Genomic DNA, 20028 nt, shown 5'->3' with positions numbered 1-20028 from the left:
CTGCCCCCTGCTGGTTTACACTCGGAACACCACTATCTGTCATGACGTGTTTGGGAATTTGAATGCAAAAATGTTGCATTTTAATTATAAAAAAAAATAAAAACTACACACTGCAATTAAACAAACGATGTAAATTTTCCTACTTTGAATCGATAGTTTGAGATGAAAGAGTCTTTAAGGTACATTTTAGGGGATTTTCTGGATTAAAAGTAATATTCAGGTGGAAACTTGATGTTCATCACAAAAGCAGTAAGTATAGAGTACGATTTCTATTGGGGCTTTGAAGAAACAAACACAGCATTACTGAAACCAAAAGACCAGAAGTTTTTCAAATTCTGAAAACATTAATTTTTTTAGTTTGATAATCGGGCAATTGTTTAAATCTTATTTGGTAATAAATAAGTAATTTGGAGTAAATAACAGCGTTAAAAATGCATTAAATGCATTTTCTTAAAATGTCTTGTGTTGGTCAACCCATATTCCTTTTGGGGTAGTGCATTCTTCTTCTAATTTTTTTTTTGTTTGGGTCAACCACATGAAATGAGCAAAATGTGTAGAAATTTTTAGTTTAGTTCAATTTGCATTATTAAAATCCACGTTGGTCTCTCTGGGGCCATTTAAACTTATTTTAGGAAAAATAGAGGAATCTTCCTACAAAACTTGATCTTATTTTAGGTCAAATTTTTTTAATGTGTTTGAGTAATAAAATGCATTATTTCGTTTCATCTATAATGTTAATGTCTGTATTATTTATTGATTAATTGATTTTGTTCTATCAGAACAATTCTGTCTTGTAAATTAGATTTTGGATATCAATGACACAACCTGTATAAATAATGATTAAAGAAAAAATAAATATAAAAACATGCACCTACATTATAGTGGGTAAAGATGGGCATCTGAGAATAGTTTGAACAGCTGATCTCTATCATTTCTACTTTTACAATTAAATATTTCCTAAGAAAACCTAAAAGCTTATTTACCTTGTGTAAACATGCCAATATCTCCATAAATATCAGCTAGAAAACAATAAAATGCACTGCAAATGTCACCTGGATTTTTAATCATTTTGAAGACCACATCGTCAATAGGTTGTTCCATCAGAGAGCTGTGTATTATTAAATCCTCCTCTCCCTGGGAGGAGCAGTGTGGAGCTCTTAGACATCTAAGCATTTCTAATTGAGATCATCAAGTCAACTTTAGTCATTCAACTCATACTTTTAAACTTTGCTTTACATTCAAAAGAAGAAAACACAAATCATCTTTTTCTCAAGAACAATTTTATTATCTAATCTTATCAGTTTGAGTATCAAAAAAGCTTGTTGCAACAGTTCAACACCATAAAATAATCTATTTTGTTGCTCTCTTTGGTGGAGAAGATGCATTCTGGTACTCAAAAAAACAAAAAACAAAATCAGAAAACTTAAATAACAGTTCAATCTACATTCTATGTCTAAATTCAGAACCTGTTGGCTTCATCATAAACTTTCAGTTTTAGCAATTTTACAGCAGTCATCACACAGCCTTAACTAAAACTGAAAGAAGACATTCTGGAAAAGTGTCAGAATAAATGTTTTTGGTTCGCAACATTGTGCTAAAGAAATATAATCTAAATCTGAATTTCCCCAAAGGAACCTAAGAATCAATTGGGTTAAAACAATTCAAGGCGGTTAAAAAGACACCAGAACACTTTCTGACATCTCAAGTTTAAAAAAAAAAATAAAAACTGTGTGAAAAAGAAAGCCTTTCTAGAAACCAAACTGCGGAAATCATTTCATCTTTGAATACAAACCCAGTACACAATGTAAATGAAAACCAAAGAAATTCACTAAATGAACAGAGACTTAAAGATCCTTTGGTTAGGATTATTTTGTATTACAAAGATAGAAAAAATCTGATTATGTTGCTCTTCGCTCAGAGGGTTTCCATTATGATAGTCAGAATCCTTTACTGTCACACCTGGACAGGAAACACAAAGGACAGAAGCCAAGTCTTCATCCTTACGGTAAACTTAATGAACGATGACAAATTACTCTCTCAGTTTAGAATAATTACAAACCAATCACCACTGGCAGGACACGCTGAATCTTTGGTCTTGCGCGTATACTTTTCAGCAGGCCGTACCAAGGATCAACTGTAGAAAACAAGCTGTAACCCGTCTGAGGAAGCAGAACAACTCTTTGGATAATAGCATCGGCATCACCTCTGCATTTAGCAATGGTTTCAGAAGGCAAATGGAGCACAAAGGCTTGTGCTAAAGCTTTCACCAGAATAAAGCACTATAAACAGTTACACAGAGAACCCAGGAAAATGTACATCTCTGGTAAGAACAATATTTTGGTAAATTACACCCTAAAAGGACATCTGCTTTATTTTTGGTTGCCTTTTAGTTTCTAATGTAACTCTTTGGGTGCAGATTTTGTCTTTTTTTTTAATTTTTTCCTTTTCTTTGGATCTAACCATCTATAGCATGTAAAGCCCTTTCTTTTCTTTTTTTTAAGGCCATGTTAAAGCTTTGAATCAGTGCACTGAAAATGCCAAACAATACTGTTGGATAAAGCTAAAATTAGTTCGACAAAATGTAATGCACTTTTCATCTTTACGGCAAAGAACAACAATAAGGAGCAAAATAACTTTCAACCCGTGTGGGCAGAAATGGAACGTAATGCTCAGGGGGGAAAAAAAAAAAGTTGACATGAACAAGGAAATGAAGCGCTTTCACTTTCTCCCCTGAGTCTGAGGTAATACTGCAGAAGACGTGGTAAAAGGAGGTAGTAATGTATATAAAAACAGTACGCTGAGGTAGATCATTCATCAAAAAGGGGCTCCACTACATCCTCCGCTCTAGTAGACGAGTAAATATTAGGGATGCATCAAGAAATCGGCTGGTGACCGATTTCCGCGTCTTCACAAAAAAACGGAAATCCTGATCGGTGCATCTCTAATAAATCTAATAAAAATGTATCCCGGTCAATTCTGACATTCTTCTTAAACATTCATCGTGGGTGAGCTTGGGTGAGGACAGACAATACCAAACACGCAAACAGGTAGAAAGTTGTGTAAAAAAAAAAAAAAAAATAAAAGCGAAAGAAATGTTTTAACGACATTCATCCAAAATCCTGAGGGTACGTCCGAAGCGAATGCACATTTCTTCCGTTCCAGCAGCAGGTTCCTGGTGGCCCCTCTCTGTCACAAAATACTCTAGGGTCTCTTCTCAGGAAGCGAATGAGGTAGAAGCGGCGTCGCTTCGGGTCGGCGGAGTGTGGAAACGGGCCCGGCCGTGTCAGGAGCAGGCTGCTTGGGGATGAGCGTTACCGGAGGCACTGGTGAGAAAGGAAGCTTCGGGAACTGAGCGACGGAAGTGCATCCCGTCCGGTTCCGCTTTAACAGACGGCTTAAGATCCGGGCCAGCGGCGCCGGCGTCTGACTCCAAACGGGCGGTTCTTGAACTCTGGCAGGTTGACGGGTTGCTCGTCTCTTCGTTGCTCTCCTCGTTGGAGTAGTGACCCGAGTCGCCGGTTTCCTGGCTGCCTTCGCTGCTCTGAGAGCTCTCCACGTGAAGCGGTCCGTAGATGATCTCCCGAGACGAAAGGGGCAGCGGGGCAGAGCCCGGGCGCTCGTCGTACCTCAGGACGGTCCGGCCGGGCTCGTAGGAGCAGGCTCTTGTCTCAGCCTAATGAAAGAAATGAAGCTATAATAGTGAGAAACCTGATGAAAGGAAGGCAGAACGCTGGGATGATGTTGCTCCACTCACATCGTTTGCAGGTAGATTGCTCATCTCTCTCTGGAAAATCAGCCACTTCTTGCTTTGAGTCTTGTTCCTGACTGGACCGCAACTATTTGTGACAGCATCAGTTCCACCCTGGGGGAAAAAAAACACGAGCGCAAACGAGTTTTTAAACCTGAATTTCAGCAGCGGGACGTATTTAAAAGCGTATTCATTTTTGTTCTGTTTCCTTTACCGCAGGATCCTTGAACTGGTTGCTGATCACAGGTAAGAGAGCCTCAACGTTCTCCAGGTGGTAGCTACCGGGAAGGGGCCTGCCAGGATGGGGACCTTCAGAGGCTCTGACAGCAATGACTTTGGGACCTGCTGATTTTCTGATAAAAAATAATAAATGATAAAAAAAAAACAGATGTAAATGTCGCCTAACATTTATTTTTAGTGCTTTTAAATAAAGCTAACCCTATACCTCGGTCTGCCCTTGCTGATGAGGATTAAGGCACACATGGCAATACAGGTTAAGGCGATGCTCACGCCGACCATTATCCCCGTCATGGACCTCTGGTCAATGTGGTAGAGGCCGTCAGAGAACACTGGAAGGTAAAAACACGGCATTACAGGTGGAACGTCGGGAGCCAGATGAAATCGATTCAAACTAGGGCTGAACGATTTTGAAAAATAATCTAATTGCGATTTTTTTTCTTAATATTGCGATTCAATGCGATTTTTTTCAAGTTTAATTTATCATGTGTTTAAATACATACAAACAACAAATCAATTTGTTTCCTCGCCGTGCGGATTAATTGCTAAAAGACCCGCAGCATCTAAACTCTGTGCAGAAATGATTGTATTCTGCCTAGGATATATTTCAAACAAAATTGCAATTTTGACTTTTCTCTGCATTAACCACAAGCAACAAAAATGGCCTCTAAATAAAGATGTTTGTAAACAAGGACTATTTTAAACAAGAACTTTTAATGTTTCTATTGATCAGATTATTATTCAAGAGAACAGCTTTTAATTTAATCGAACATCAATCCTTGTTGAACATAAAGTGCAACCAACAAGCAAGTCTATGTATTAAACTGATTGACCTGTACTTAATGCTTTGTATGATTATATAAACTCTAAAACAAGTAATAAAATTAGATTATCTCACTGCTGCAACTGTCTTGCCTTCCATGTGGAGGCAAACCCACTTTAAACATTTTACCAACACCTAATGGACGTGTCTAATTCCCTAATTGTTACACAGCCAAAAATTGCAGACCTCAGCGGTTTGGAAATTGCGTTTTTTTAAATCGCTATTATATTGAAAAAGCGATTAATTGTTCAGTCCTAATTCAAACCCAGCTGAGAAATCATACTACTGAGAAAACGGAGTACAGCGGTGATAAAGGCGCGATGCAGAAGTGCAACGTAAAATAAGTGTGTCCTGCTGTGCTTGTATGGCTTCACCGGGCTGACCTGTGGTGACCGGAAAGCCGTCTGAGTGCCTGGGGTTCTTGCTGCGGTGGACGTGTCCGCGCTTCGGCACCAGCTCCACGATGCTGGAGAAAGGTCCGTCGCCTACTTTGTTGGAGGCACAAATCTTCACCAGGTAGACATTTCCCGGCTCCAGCTTCTCTAATAAGGCCATCGTGTGAGTTCCTGCAATCAGAAGACAAAGATAAGACGTTGGATTAAATCATCACTTCAAGCCTGTTCTTGTTTTTGTTTTATTTAATTTCCCTTTTAAAGGCCAATACAATGTTTTAATTATTGTGTCATTATTTTATGCAACTGATGTATCTCTTGTTAATGAGACCGCTAGTCTCAATGTGATTACATATCTCAGTAACAGTGAATTACATAAATAAATGTGAGAGCAGTAAACTCAGTATCTGTTTAATTTCAACCGGGCCTATAGCATTGTATAAATTATTAGCAAAATTTCATCTGCAACAGCATAAGTCATCGTAAACAACACAAACGTAAACCCAGATTGAGCTTTTCACCAAAAGGATTCTGTGTCTGCCGAAGTGTTTATTTGGACGACCCAGTTTCAGTTTACTGCTACAATCCCACAGAGTTTTGTCTAAAATGTTTCAAACGAATCACGGTGCCTTAAACTCTAATTTAACAGTCAGCATAAGGCGCATTTCAAGAAATTTACCCTTTGTATGAGGAGGAACCCGCCTGTAGTTTTTTGTGGCTTAAAAGCTCAATCTTACCTCTATCTGAACAAAGCCCATGGTTCCTGGTAAAGTCCCAGAAGTGTTTAAATAACTGTAAATGTTAAGTTGGTGATGAAAGGAGAAAAAGGTCTTTGTACTGGGATGTCTCCCTAACAATCTATCTGGAAGGACATGGCGTCTAATGCCTGTTATGGAGGCTTGGTGAGTGAAAGATACAACTCTCTAAGGCGCTTCTTTCAATGTGACCTTCATGGACAAAACAAAAATCCCTTTATAATCCCGCTCAGGGTGCGTGAGCTCATGATAAATACAGCATTTGTCCAACCTAGTGGCTGGATAATATTTATACCTTAGAGAAACAGAAAATCATGGATTACTAATTAGAAATAAAGCCAAACAGGTTTATACATTTTAAAAATACTTTAGTTTCTTCAAAGGGATTGTTATTGAAACCAGTAATCGTGTCAACACGATTCTGTTAAAATATTTGTTTTTTACATGGGATTTTTTTATTTCCTTGCATTATAAATGTAAAATTTCCAGTGTGGGATTACACTTCTCTTGAAAACATTAAATTACTTTAAACATTTTTGCACATCTTTTCAAGGAGCGATGTTAATTGTGAAGGTTGCTGTTGCTATACACGTTTTTTTTAGATACATTGTCAAAATATCTAGATTATTTGTGTCATTTTGTGATTTTAATCAACCATTGCTAATAATTAATTACTCATTCAACATGATAACGAAGTTGTTTTGCCCCGATTTAGCATCTAACCTGCTAAAAAAGGCGAACTCACCCTCTCTCTGTATTCTATGCCAGTGTCCAGCCATCCAGGCTTGCTGTGAAGCGTACAGGATGGTGTAGTGCGTCACCACCAGGTTCGGCTCAGTGGGCTCCCTCCAGGACACCAGAGCTGTGTCATCCTCAATCAGAGTTACTCGCACTGCTGCGGGCGGGTGGCTGGGCGCTGCACAGAGAGCATTAATGGTCCTTATAACGTTCATTTCAGAGGAATTTAGCAAAAACTGAAAAACAAAAAGGCATAGCTGTGAGAGAAATGATGCTGCGTGTATATCGCCCAGTTAATCACCTGCTGGCAAAGTCCGGTGGTGCACGACCGAACTCCAGGAACTGGACATCTGATCCACATGGAGACGCACCACAAACTCATACTGAGTGTTTGGAATCAGATCGTGAACCGTAACGCTCTGCTTGGTGCTGTGAAGAGATCATCAGGCAGGCGGTCATCCTCAACCATCACCAACGACATTTTAGGGAAGCATGAGGCGTATTTTGTTCTGCCGGAGGAGAAGCCCCGGCTTCCTGAGAGGCTTACGTTTGGATGTAGAGGATGGCGGAGACGTTGTGCGTGCCCACGGGGGTGCAGCGCACCGTGTAGCTAACAGCCTTTCCAGAGGAGAAAGCCGGGCGACTCCAGCGCAGGGTCGCCGCGGATGAATTGCTGGTCAAGACGGTGACTTGATGTGGAGGGGGAGGAGCTGCAGCCAGCTGGTCTCTGGCCGCTGAGTGATTCACACAGAAATAAAATAGGAGAAATAAAATAAAAATGAGCAGAAGATGCAGAGACAGTTCGTTGTCTGGTTAGAAGTAAACTCTAAACAGAAGTACTCACACAGACATCCTGGAGTGCTCATTGTTTGGTCTGTCTGATAACCATCTCCGACTTTGCTGATAGCCAGAATCTTGAAGTGGTATTTTCTCCTTGGATCTGGAAAACAAGTATATAGCTTAAATCTATCCAAGTATGTAAAAGCCCGATATTGCCAAGACAACCACAACGGAGCCTTTGTGTAAAAATGTGAAAGCCCATCGCGGACAAAAGTTAAGAGACAAATTACTAACAAACATAGCGGGGCCATTTAGAAAAAAGACTGACACACGAAAAATGAAGCGGCAGGAGCGTGATTTAGCAGGTCATTACGTGGCCATGTTTGGACAATGCATGGCCTCCTTTGTTACCCCGAGTTCCTGTTTGTCATCTGCAGCTCGTTGTGCAGAGCATGAAAAAAGACCCGTGAGCTAAAAGCTCCACCAAGGGCAGCCACTTGCCTAGAAACACAGTTTGTTACCCAGATTCCAATTTTTTTAAACTAAAGTATAGACATTTAGAAGAAAAGCAATAGATGAACACCTACAACCAGAAAAGCTATGAGATCCACAATAGTAGAGGAGGCATACGTAGAGATAAACAGGCATGGGCCTGAGAGCATGTCATAGAAAAACGTGTTTTAACTTGAAAAACTACCGTCACCCCAGGCCTTAAATCTGGATGCTTTAAAGAGCGTTACGTGTGTTTTATGCCTCCAGTGTGAGAGGTCAGCCGTACGGTATTGACCAATGACAGCAGTGTGTCCAGGCCTGTTTTGGGGGCTGGGCTGTGGGCAGTGTTCAGCTGCTGGGCTCCTGGGCCCATGGGACTTTAGGGGGGGTTTTACTGGGGTCACCGAGCCAGGCCAACCCAGAACAGAAGGAATCTGGGAGCAGGGCTGTGGGATAGGTGATGGGCCCCTTTTGTTTCCTTCGCTCCCGTTCTCCCCCCCTACCCCTGCATCTGGCCTTGTATTAGAGCCTTAAACTTGGAGAGACACTAGACATTGTTTGAGCAGATTTATTAGATATGAAACAAGAGAAATGTAGCAGGGTGAATGTTGAGAGAAAAATAATTTAAAACTTTCTCCAATTCTACTGATCTGATATGACCTGAGCACTATACCCTGATTCTTTGGGGGGGGAAAAACAGCATTTTATGCCTCTTTCCAAAAAAAAAAAAAAAAAGGTAAAAAACAAAGCAACTGGACTTGTTTTCCGTAGTTGAAGACGTTTCGCTTCCTCTCCAGGAAGCTTTCTCAATTCAAAAAGTCTGGAATAATGTGGAGTAACAAGATTTATACAATCGGCAAACAAAGGCCTTGTAATGGATGCTAATTGCCAATTGTATAAAGCTTGTTACTCCACATTACTCCAGACTTTTTGAATTGAGAAAGCTTCCTGGAGAGGAAGCGAAACGTCTTCTACTACGGAAAACAAGTCCAGTTGCTTTGTTTTTTACTTTTTTTTTTTTTTGGAATGACCATGACCTGGATGACTGAGAATCTTCAGCAGCATTTTATGCCTCGTATTTTTCTCAGTACGGTTCTGGTCAATACTGCATATGGAGTAGCTTCTGGTTATTTACATGAACAGCACAGATGACCAGTTGGGTCAGGGAGCTAAATCCGAGACTGCTGTCTCCTGGTTGGAGGTCAGATGCTCCGTCCGGCTCTGGTCCATCCCAGAGGTCTTTGTTTGTGCGCATTAGGGTCCAGCTAAAGGGAGGTACAGGTCCTCTCAGAGCAGATCTGCTCCAGGACACAACACAATGGCTGTGCATAATTAAGCGAGCTTTTGGGATGGGAATCGGTGGTGGGAGGGACATCTGGTTACTGACCTCTAACCCTGCAAGCCTGTTTCACACAACACTAAGACTGGAGGAGGACTACCGCTTAGACAAGAGAGGTCAGTCCATATTGATCAGGACAGAGGCTGGAAATGCAAATGCAGCCTCCAACTGCCCACTGAATCAAATTAGGTCATGCAAAAAAAGAGTGAAAACACATCAGTCACTCTGCATCTAATTGACAGAGATCCAAGAAAAAAAAAAAAACCTGTGAAATACAAGCTATTGCGCTACTCACCGAGGCCACCGATGGTGTAGGCGTAGGTCTGAGCCTGCAGCAGGATGCTCGGCTGCTCCGGTTGGCCCTCCTCATGGTAACACAGCCGGAAACCCAGAACAGCCACAGAATCTGGGGCGGTCTGCCAACGGGCCCTGACGGAGGTGCAGTTCAGAGCCTCAAGCTGCAAAACAGGGGCTGGAGGCACTAAGAGGGGACAGACAAGACAGATATGAGGCCAGTTGGAGAGTTTAAGTGCAAAGAAAAACACTAACAAGACTGGGAATGAGCAAAAGTGCCGCTGCATTAAATTCAGTTGAACAAATCTGCTGTGTGAACCATAGAAATTGATATGTTAATAAGCAAAAAAAACACAAGTGAAACCTTTATTTTTAAACCAAAATCATATCCTTTCTGTGGTACTTTGCTTCACCTAAATGTAAAGGCGAACTATAACTATTACCAAGTTTTTAAAGCGCAAATCTTTGGAGGACAATAAGAAAACCTCCCCCATCCTAGCAGGACGCTAAAATGGGCATTTCTCTCCCATTCACAGAGATCTAAGGCCCTCTTATTATGATCCGTGACAGGGGCCACTCTAACATCCCTGACAGCGAGGCCCAAAGGTTTGTGGGGGAACAAGCACAAAGAGCGCGGGACAATGCTACAAGAGCAAACTCTAATCATATGCCAAACGCCAGGCAGGAGTAAACCTCCTGTAATTCCAACACCAACGAAGTAGAGACATCACAAAAGCAAAAAAAAAATAAAGCAAGCTTTGCATAAAATGTCTCCCTTTGAGTTCAAGAATTGAATATTGAATGTTTTATCATGTATGAGGAAAAGTAAAACTACGCTCTAAAGCCACAGAAGGTCACCCTACACCAACACTGCAAAAACGGATCTAAAAATAAGTAAAATTTTCTTAAAATTAGTGTATCTGTCCTTGATTTGAGCAGGTAAATAAGATGATCTGCCAGTGGAATGAGTATTTTGACCCCTAAAATAAGATAATTAGACATCCTGCACTTGAAATAAGATGATGGAGATGAATCGTTCCTATTTTAAGTGCAAAACTCTTATTCCATTGGCAGATAATCTTATTTACCTGCTCAAATCAAGGACAGATACAGTAATTTTAAGAAAATTGTACTTATTTTTAGTTCAGTTTTTGCAGTGAAGATTCTACTTCCCTAAAACCAAGACGACGTTTTGCTTCGTGTTTTGCCGGGTTCACCTCTGCCGCTGGAGATCTTCGATGTACGGTGCGAGGTCCACGCCGAGGGCTCGCACCAGCCCACACGCGTGGCCGCGGCTATTCGGAGCAGGTAGATGGTGTCGGGCTGCAGGCCCTTCAACAGGTGTTGCGTGCCGTTTTGCGGTAGCTCCACGCTGATGACGGTGTCGTCTACAGCCGTGCGATAGGAGAGTCTGTAGGCCAATACTCGGCCGCGGCTGATCTTAGTAGGCAGGGGCTGCCAGGTCACCTGGATCTCCGTCGAGCTGTGGCTGGTCAGAGTGAGCTCCGGAGTACGCAGAGGTACTGCAAAAAAACGACGGACGACAGGTTGAGGCCTAGCCTAGCCTAACAGACGCAGCGTTTTGCTGCTAAAAGTGCAGAAGGTGCTCACCGTCTTCCAGCGTGTGTTGGCTGACTTGGTCGGACATGCGACTGGCTCCCATCGGCATATAAGCCACGACGTAAAAGCTGTAGTTTCGAGCCGGCTCCAGGTCGTCGACGATGTAGCTGGTTGTGTCGTTGCCAATAACGACCTGATACTCTTCGTTGTTCAGACCTGAATTACAATGAATTGTGCAGCACGTGAGCAAATAGGTTGAACTCTGCACAACATTCGCATATCTGCACATTTTGCATCATTGCATCTCCATCCAGCATTACAATATGCTGCCGAATTCTTAGTTTCTAAATGCAATCTTGCACAAATGACCTCTGCACAAATCAAATTCTGTACACACAAATGTTAAAAAAAAAAAAAACTCACCGGTACACTGTGACTTTCTCCTATATTGTTTACACTTCAATGGTTTACTTTTAAATCACTGCTGCACCTCACACTGTAATTTAAATTTACTAACTGTATTCTTACACAAATACCCTCTGCACAATCAATTCTGCACATAAAAATGGTTTTAAAAATACTCACCTGTACATTGTGACTTCTCCTGCATTGTCTACATTTAAATTGTTTACTTTTGAATCACTGCTGCACCTTATACTGTAACCCAAATTTACTGCAATTTACAAGCTGTATGAAACGAAATATCGTTCTGTACTCACTCTGTGCATACAAAATGACAAATAAAGTTGTCTAAGTCTAAGTCTAACTTATGAGCTATAGCTTAACAAAAAAAATACAACATTTCCATCAAAGACTCACAGGCGTACTTCACGGACTGCTTTCAGAACACTGGAGAGAACTATTAAATAATTTGCGTCTTTGACTTCTCAGAGGTGCAGTACAATAAACATGGCTGTGTGTGAAATAACTTCCTACATTCCAAAAAAGTTTAAAAAAACAAAACAACTTTTTTTTCTGAAGTTTGAAGACGTTTCGCTTCCCATCCAGAAAGCTTTCTCAATTCAAATGTTCCAAAGCTTCCTACATTCATGGTTAGCAACACTATGAGATGTCTATATGCAGGCCTGTCCCTTTAAGAGAGCTCAGAACGAGCTGGGGAGTGGACAATGGGTCGACTAGGTCTGTTGTTATTTAAGTGAAGTTGCCATAGAGTCCTTCTTGACCTTTGCTCTGTTCAGCAGAACAGATGGCCCTCCACCAAAACAGCTAATCGCACACAACAGCAGCCGGACCCCACTGCAGCTGACCGTGATCTTGCAACTTTTCCCACTCTTATCCCTCCCTGCCAAAGACTAGCTTCTGTGTCTCAGTCTTACCTTCAGCCTTCATGTAATGGATGGAGTAGGCTATCACTTTGTCTGCGTTGTACAGGGGTCTGTCCCAGGCCAGCAGGATGGCAGAGCTTGAGATGGTTTCAGCGTGGATGTTCCTTGGCGCGCTGGGCCTGTCCTCAGACATGACAACAATGAGGCGGGCCAGGGACAGCACAGACCCCTGTTCGTTCTCTGCCATGCACTGATAGATGGCATCATCTTCGGGGATAATCTGGGTGATCACCAGTTTACTGTGAATATAAAAACACAAGAAAAATCAGCGAAATTAATGTATTTATCGCTTTTAACTAGGACTGGGCGATATGGCTTAAAAATAAAAAATTTATTACACTAAATCAGATTAATCAGTTTTTTTTCCTCCCCCTTTTCTTCCACAAAAAGAAATGTACATTTTTATTTAAAAAAAAATTGCTTTTATGTCAAGCATTTCAATCTGGGAGTTGACCTGAATTGAAAGAGCAACTAAATACAAACTTGCGAAACATGCTTGTAAAACAAGATGGCCGCCCTGCCAGTGGCAGAGAGAGTAAAGTTAGCGGCTGTGAGCAACGAAAATGTGACAAAATGTTTGCTGCTAGTGATATCACACAATGAGCTAAGAACAGGCTTCACATAACTTGTGTAACTTCAAACTAACTTAAACAAAATAAGTAAAAGAGTAAATGAAAGTGCCTTGCATTATAGTTAAAAAAATTCCTCTTTACAATATATTTCCCTAAGCATACGTTCAGCATTGCTTCTTCTTTTCATGGAAGCCCAATTAACAAAATAAAATCCCCATTTCCCAAAAATGAAACGATTCTTCGCCCCAGCTCTACTTTTTAACAGGTTTTCATAAGATTCAGCCATCTGATCACAAGTCTCCATGTAAAGTACCTGCTGTACATCTTTATTCTCCCATTCAGGTGAACCTCTTCTCCGTTCTTTAGCCAGCGGATGCGTGGTGGAGGCACTCCCTCTGCTTGGCACATGAAGCGGGCAGTGCCGGCTCGTGGACGGGTCTGACTCTCAGGCCTCTCAACAATGGTTGGTGGCACTGAAACAGATGTGCATCACACAACTAATGAAAACAGTCCAATTCATTCAACGTAACATGGAAAGCTCTACTTCTATGACAAATACCACATCCTATCATCATATCGCGGCACACGTAGCCCTAAAAACAGACATAAGTAGTGGACTGAGGAGTGATGAGATGGTGATACCTAACACTGTGAGGTTGGCGGCTGCAGTCGTGTGGTTGCGTGTTCCAGGCGTGGTGGCCCTGCACAGGTACACGCCGCTGTGCTTGGAGCTGACGTCGGTGATGACCAGGTTCCCGTTCCCCAGCACTTTGGCGTTGTAAACATCGATGGGTTTGCTGTCGGCTCGGCTCCAGGAGATGATGGGTGAGGGATTGCCTGTGGCCACGCACTCCAGTATCACAGTATGGTGAAGGGACACCGTTAGGTTCTGTGGTCCAGCGATGATTCGGGGCCTCTGATGGGGTTTAGGGCCTCCGGCTGCATTGGTAAGTGGAAAAGGGGGATATTAAATCATCTGATCTGAGAGGAGAAAATGCTCGCTCTTGAAGCCCATGTTAACGCAACCGCCGTACCTTTGTTTACTGTCAGCGTGGCCTCTCTGCTCTTTAAGCGGCTGCCGATGTTAGTGGCAACGCAGCGATACCGTCCGGCGTCCTCCAGTTGAACGTTGTGAATCTGAAGGACTCCGTTCAGCAGAACCGTTATCCTGGGAGGACGGAAAAAGTCAAATTAGGCTCGAACAACAAGGGGCACCTCTAGGATGTTTCACGGTGAAAGAAATGCAAGCGGGGTGCGTGAACCTGTCTGTCTGTAGAGGAAGCGTGCTTCTGTTAAACTCCCAGGTGATGGTGGCCGGAGGACTGGAGGCGACGGCGCAGGAGAACCGCGCCACAGAACCCTCAGACACTGCCGTGGACACGGGATGCGACTCAAACTCTGTGATACCTGTGAGAACAATAAAAAGATGAGTTGGCAGCGAATAATACAGAAATGATCCCACCATCATTTATAAAACCGTGTACCACTTTGTTTGTGCAAAAAAAAAACATCCTAAATTTGATGGTTGTTGACTGGTCATATGAAAGAAATTGATCTCTTTAGGAGACCAGCTGCTTTTGTGGATATGAGGAGCAGTTCCCCCCATTGTGACTAAGCTGGCCAATCAATGGATCAATTAAAGAATGACAGAGAATGATGCATCATCAGAGATAAAAACAGATCAATGCACTATGCTTAAAGAGCATTGAAAGCAGCTACAGATGGAAAATATTATGCGGTATTGAATTTTCCATGTGGACAGTTTTCCACCTTTCAGCCATATATACAGGTTACATAGATCAACCATGTGCTTTCTATCTATCTGAGACAACATTCTGTTTAGCAGGAAATGCTTTGTAGGCGGAAAAAAGGCTTTCTACTGGCATCCTTTGAAACAAACAATTCTCATGCCACCTTTTTACTTACTCTACTGCCACGAATGTTAATATTTCAGCTCCAATCTGAGAACCACAGAGTCTGAGATGAAGCTGTTCTGTTTTAAACAATTTCTCCAAGAGTTGCATACACTGACTTAAGGCTTGGCAACATAGTTTAAGCATTTTATCAACACATTTTCAGCTTTTGATTGCAATATTTATGAAAGTTAAATGACAAAGAAAGAACTTAGATATTATGCATTAACACGCTAAAAAGTACTCAGTTTTTCGCTATGAATCCATCATGATACGGTTCAAATGGTACAAATGATCATCAGTAAGAGGTGTTTCACTACATTTACTTAGAGTAGTGGTAAACATTACATACGAACTACATTCAATCACATTTTCAAACATAAATGAAAGCTTTTTTGATTATCTTTTGGAAACAACATTAGGAAAACAGCAAAGGTAACAAGCCTGCCATTCAGTTTGTGGAGTTTGCAAACGTCATTATTAATATTTTTTTTATTTATTGTCTCAATGGAACAATAAATAAACTGAATATTTGTCCTTTTCTGCGCTGATTTCTGCAATAAATTAAAATGGTGTTAACTTCTGCGAAGATATGTTTTTAGTTCATCTAACTTTATTTTTTTTTAAACCAGTCACAATAATGCAGCACTAGGACTTCTGGAATTAAACATATGGCAATTTTTCACCAAGATGGCGCTAAATCAAAACACAGCTAGAAAGTCATATTTAGTTTATGCACATCCAATAACGTCCTTCAGCAGTCACCAGAAACAAGCAACCCCCAATTTACATTTTAGCGGGCCAACTCAATAAAATCTGATCAATGGCCTTCATTCATTAAGGTGATAAGTCCCCCCCCCCCACCCCTCTCCCTTCCCTCAAAGAGAGAAAGTCAATATCATGTTATAGAAAATCAATACTCTTGTTTTCCCAGTGAAACGCCATGTTTAAACCCAAAGCTTTTAGGTTTTACAGAGCAATGCTTCAATTTACGATATCAACTTGTCAACATTAGACAAACAAACAGGCGATCAGGCTCATGAGTGGAACTAAAACCTTAGATCTGGGTCTTGCATTGATGGGACTGACAATATTTCATCTGTCTATGCAACATTTTTTAGCGGATTAACATATGAGAGCAGGAGTCCAAGCCTAAACAGATAATTATGGATTTTTGTTTTTTTCTGAATGCAACCTGGATGATCGGTAAACATTGTGGAGCAAACAGTAAGTAGCAGAAAGTTACAAACTTAGAGCAGCGTTGCGGGTGTGTCCTAATGGCTAATTTGGTCACTTCTGTTGAAGAGAACAAATCAATGTCTAGGTTGAGCAGTACAAAGGTTTCCCTGAAAAGGTCAAAGTTCACCTCAACCCCCTGTCCCCTCAGTCTTACCCCAAAACTGGAGCCGGTTGGAAAACAGCTCATGACTGGCCCAGAAATCGGTCCTGATTTGGGCGCTTTCTACACTATTAATAATCTTCCATATGTAGCTTTTACACTTAATGACAAAACGGTGGTAGATCATGTGTTTAGGTGCAGTTTTTTTTTGTAAATACTTGAAGACATCATGCTGATCCAACATCACAAATGTGGAATGCACTTCAAAAACCAACTCTAAAGACCACACTTCCTGGATGCAAGAGCTGTTTATAACCAGCCTGCACTCCTCACTGTGGAGAGCCAGGCCCCATCGTTCCCATGACGGGCTGGCCTTCCTTTAACAAAGGCACCGTCCTTGACAGGGCAACAGAGGGCCTGATCCAGTGAAAGGGGTCGAGGGGTGGAAGGAACAACAGAGGGGGGGGGGCTCCCCAGCCACAGCAGGCCTGTGACATCACAAAGGCTTTTCCAGCGCTGACCCCAGACCCCTGGGACCTCTGGACAGAAGGGGAGCACGGCAGAGTCCCATCCTCCACTCTCCCCCTACAGCTGACCGCCAACCTTTAACCCTTCCACTGAATGAATGGATACCAGCTCAAACTTGAATTTGTATATATGGTCAGTATGTACACTGCAAAAACGGATCTAAAAATAAGCAAAATGTTCTTAAAATGTGTGTTTTTGTCCTAGACTTGAGCAGGTAAATAAGATTATCTGCCAATGGAATGAGTACTTTGACCCCTAAAATAAGATAATTAGATATACTGCACTTGAAATAAGATGATGGAGATAAATTGTTCCTATTTTAAGTGCAAAAAATCTTATTCTATTGGCAGATTAACTTATTTACCTACTCAAATCAAGGTAAAATACACAAATTTTAAGAGCATTTTACTTATTTTTAGTTCTGTTTTTGCAGTGTAGAAAACTAAGGTTTTTTCCTTGCTATGTGCAAATTGAAAAACAAACAAACACAACAACATATAAACTCAGATTTTGTCATGTATTTCTATTTCTATTCATGCTCCTTTTCCTATACTTAATTTATATATATATTTTTTAGAATGTAGTGTATTGAGACATCTACCTAAAAAGTGTCAGAGTCAAAATCAGTTCACTGAAGGGGCCAATCTAGTCTCCATGACACCAGCCATGGGGAAACCCTTTGCAACACACCCTTGAAAAGCGTGCACGGTAGAGCAGGCCCGTTGAATAGGCGCAGCTGTCTTGTCCACTGATATGTGGACAAACAAACCCCCTGAAATCTAGTCCTTTCTTGTGGACCAGTCAGGGGCACTCCAAATAAAAGCTGAAAAGGCAAATGGTCATTCAGAGATTCCTCTGTGTGGCTGCAGAATGGCCTGCTACACAGAGCCAAAGTCTGCAACCGTCCCAACACAGTTTTAAAGGTCAAAGACTGATACAGTTTCATATTTTTTAACTGATGTTTTTATACATAAGCGGTGCTCTTTCTAAAACATAAGTGTGAGTACGCAAGCAGTGGGCTGCCTATTTATAGAGTATTTATGAGCTTTTAGATGAACTCCCCTTCTATATTTAACAATCTCTTAAATGCCCCTATAACTGACCTAACAACATGGAAGCCTTGTTTTTAAAGGTTTTTGCCAAGGAAAAGAAAAAAAAAAGAGTTAAAGGGTACATCTGCTTCTCATCTTAAGGTTTATAATCCATGAACTTCAACCCTGATACAAATAAAAGTGTGAACAACCATAACTTATGCTCCAAAAGTGTGTTTTTGTTGTTGATTTTTTTTTTTTCCTTTCCATACTCACTTGCGATAGTCAGACGTGATCTTTGGCTTAGGATAGCTCCATATTTGTTCTGGGAGAGGCACTGGTAGAACCCTTCATCTGAATCCTCCTTGGTATGCTTTATCTTTGGTATGTACAAGGAGCCATTCGGCAGAAACCTCAAGTGCTCGCTTTCCGCCAACTTGACTCCATTTTTGAGCCACTTGATGGTGACCGGAGGCTGCCCATGAGCCTGACAGTCCAACACAGCAGGATCCTTTGGTAGAGCTGTAACATCACTGGGCTCTGTGATGAAGGACAGCTCACTAAAGCATAAAACACCTGAGGGAAACAGGATGACAACATTGGCAAAACAGCTGTGAGGAGAATAAAGGCATCCCCAAAAAAGACCGTTCATAAAGCTGTAATTGAGCTAATAAGCTCGTAATAAAGTATATTTAACAGCAGTTTTAGAAGAGAAACTGCATCACAAAATAATGCAGGCTTATACATATAAATATATAGATAACAATATTAATGTTTGCTAAACTTTGGGAAACATGACACAATAAATAAGCAAAAAGCTTCATAATGTAATAAAACATTACTTCTAACGTGACATGTCGGTGAAACAAACTCTTTTATAAAGCGTTCACATGTATTTTAGTCAAAATATACCGCCATCTTTAGAGAAATGTGACTTACGGTTACGTGAATAAAGCAAACACCAATTAACGCTTCAAGCATGGTCGGCACAATTAGCGTTAACGACGGAATACAATAACAGCGCTTACCCGATAAAGGTAGAAAGAAAAGAAAAATAAGCCACCGCTGGCCGGACTTCATCTTGAACTTCGCCATTTATCCAGATTTTTGGGTCATTTTCCCCGGTCGGGACAGCCGCGGGACCCCTGCGTGCGACCCGTAGCTCTCCTGCAAAGCTTCTGCCAGCCAGCAGCGCAGCACCGAGCTCTCTGGGGGAACCGGAGGATGGCCACGCCCTCCCACGCATGCGCAAAAGCATCGTGTCGGTCGTGTCGTCTGATCCCATTTGAAGAGAAGAAGAATCCAACAAATCGAAATAGTCACACTTTGCTTTGTTTGAAGTCAACTTTGGGGACATTAAGTATGTAGGTTAGCTAAATATGCCCCCAAAATAACGCAATTTCTCTCAAAACCTTCTCTGTCAGAAGCTTATCCGTAAAATCATTCAATGACCATTGCCTTGCAAAAGTATTCACAACCCATGACCCTTTTGACATTTGTCACTTTACAACCACATTCTGTAATGTATTTTATTTGCTTAATATTATCATTATTCATTATTCATTATTATCCCAACACTATAGTGGAAGGAACATGATATGGGGCTTTCATTTTCTATTTTTCCCTTTTACTAAAAGACACCAGTAACTAGCTGTCTTCTGAACTGCACGTAGTTGGTTAATCAGGTCTGCCTGTGTAAAATGTAACCTTATTAGAAATCCAGCTGTTCTGGGAAGGCCTCGGAGCCTTCACAGAACAGCTGGTGAACAAGACAGACCAAGGAACACAGCAGACAGGACAGCAATGAAGTTGCAAAGAACTTTAAAGCAGAGTTAGGGTAAATAATAATAATAATGACGCTTTGAACATCTCACAAAGCACTGTTCAGACCATCATCCAACAGCAGAACGTATACCCAGACAGGTCAGTGCATCGAAACTGAGGGGAGCGAAGGGAGCAATAATCAAAATAGTGGCCAAGAGGCCTGTGTTAGAACCTGAGGAGCTGGAGAGATAAAAAAAAACCTGCTGACATAACTACTATCAGTTAGCCTTTGAGTAAAAGCAGCAAGCAGCTATAAAATGCCCCACTTTACTTTTACCCCAAGCTATGTAGGGAACACAGCAAACATGTAGCAGAAG

The 20028-nt window shown here is 41.5% G+C and overlaps 1 protein-coding gene across 1 annotated transcript; it reads right to left on the bottom strand.

Moving 5' to 3' along the window:
* Nucleotides 1-1261: 1261 nt before the first annotated feature.
* LOC105938619 (protogenin B) lies at nt 1262-19084 on the bottom strand. The gene is made up of 19 exons (XM_012880433.3): nt 18916-19084; nt 18164-18463; nt 14339-14483; nt 14111-14244; nt 13719-14015; nt 13390-13549; nt 12496-12743; nt 11210-11374; nt 10816-11121; nt 9600-9785; nt 7538-7633; nt 7241-7427; nt 6995-7122; nt 6701-6871; nt 5192-5374; nt 4194-4317; nt 3963-4101; nt 3755-3862; nt 1262-3673 (listed from the first exon to the last, which is right to left on the bottom strand). The coding sequence occupies exons 1-19, from the start codon at nt 18980-18982 to the stop codon at nt 3284-3286; spliced, it is 3534 nt and encodes a 1177-aa protein (XP_012735887.2). The 5' UTR covers nt 18983-19084; the 3' UTR covers nt 1262-3283.
* Nucleotides 19085-20028: the final 944 nt, after the last annotated feature.

The sequence above is a fragment of the Fundulus heteroclitus genome, chromosome 2 (assembly GCF_011125445.2).
Source record: "Fundulus heteroclitus isolate FHET01 chromosome 2, MU-UCD_Fhet_4.1, whole genome shotgun sequence".
Classification (NCBI taxonomy): domain Eukaryota; kingdom Metazoa; phylum Chordata; class Actinopteri; order Cyprinodontiformes; family Fundulidae; genus Fundulus; species Fundulus heteroclitus.
Note: the sequence above shows the minus strand (reverse complement) of the source record. Positions and strands in the feature narration are given on the sequence as shown.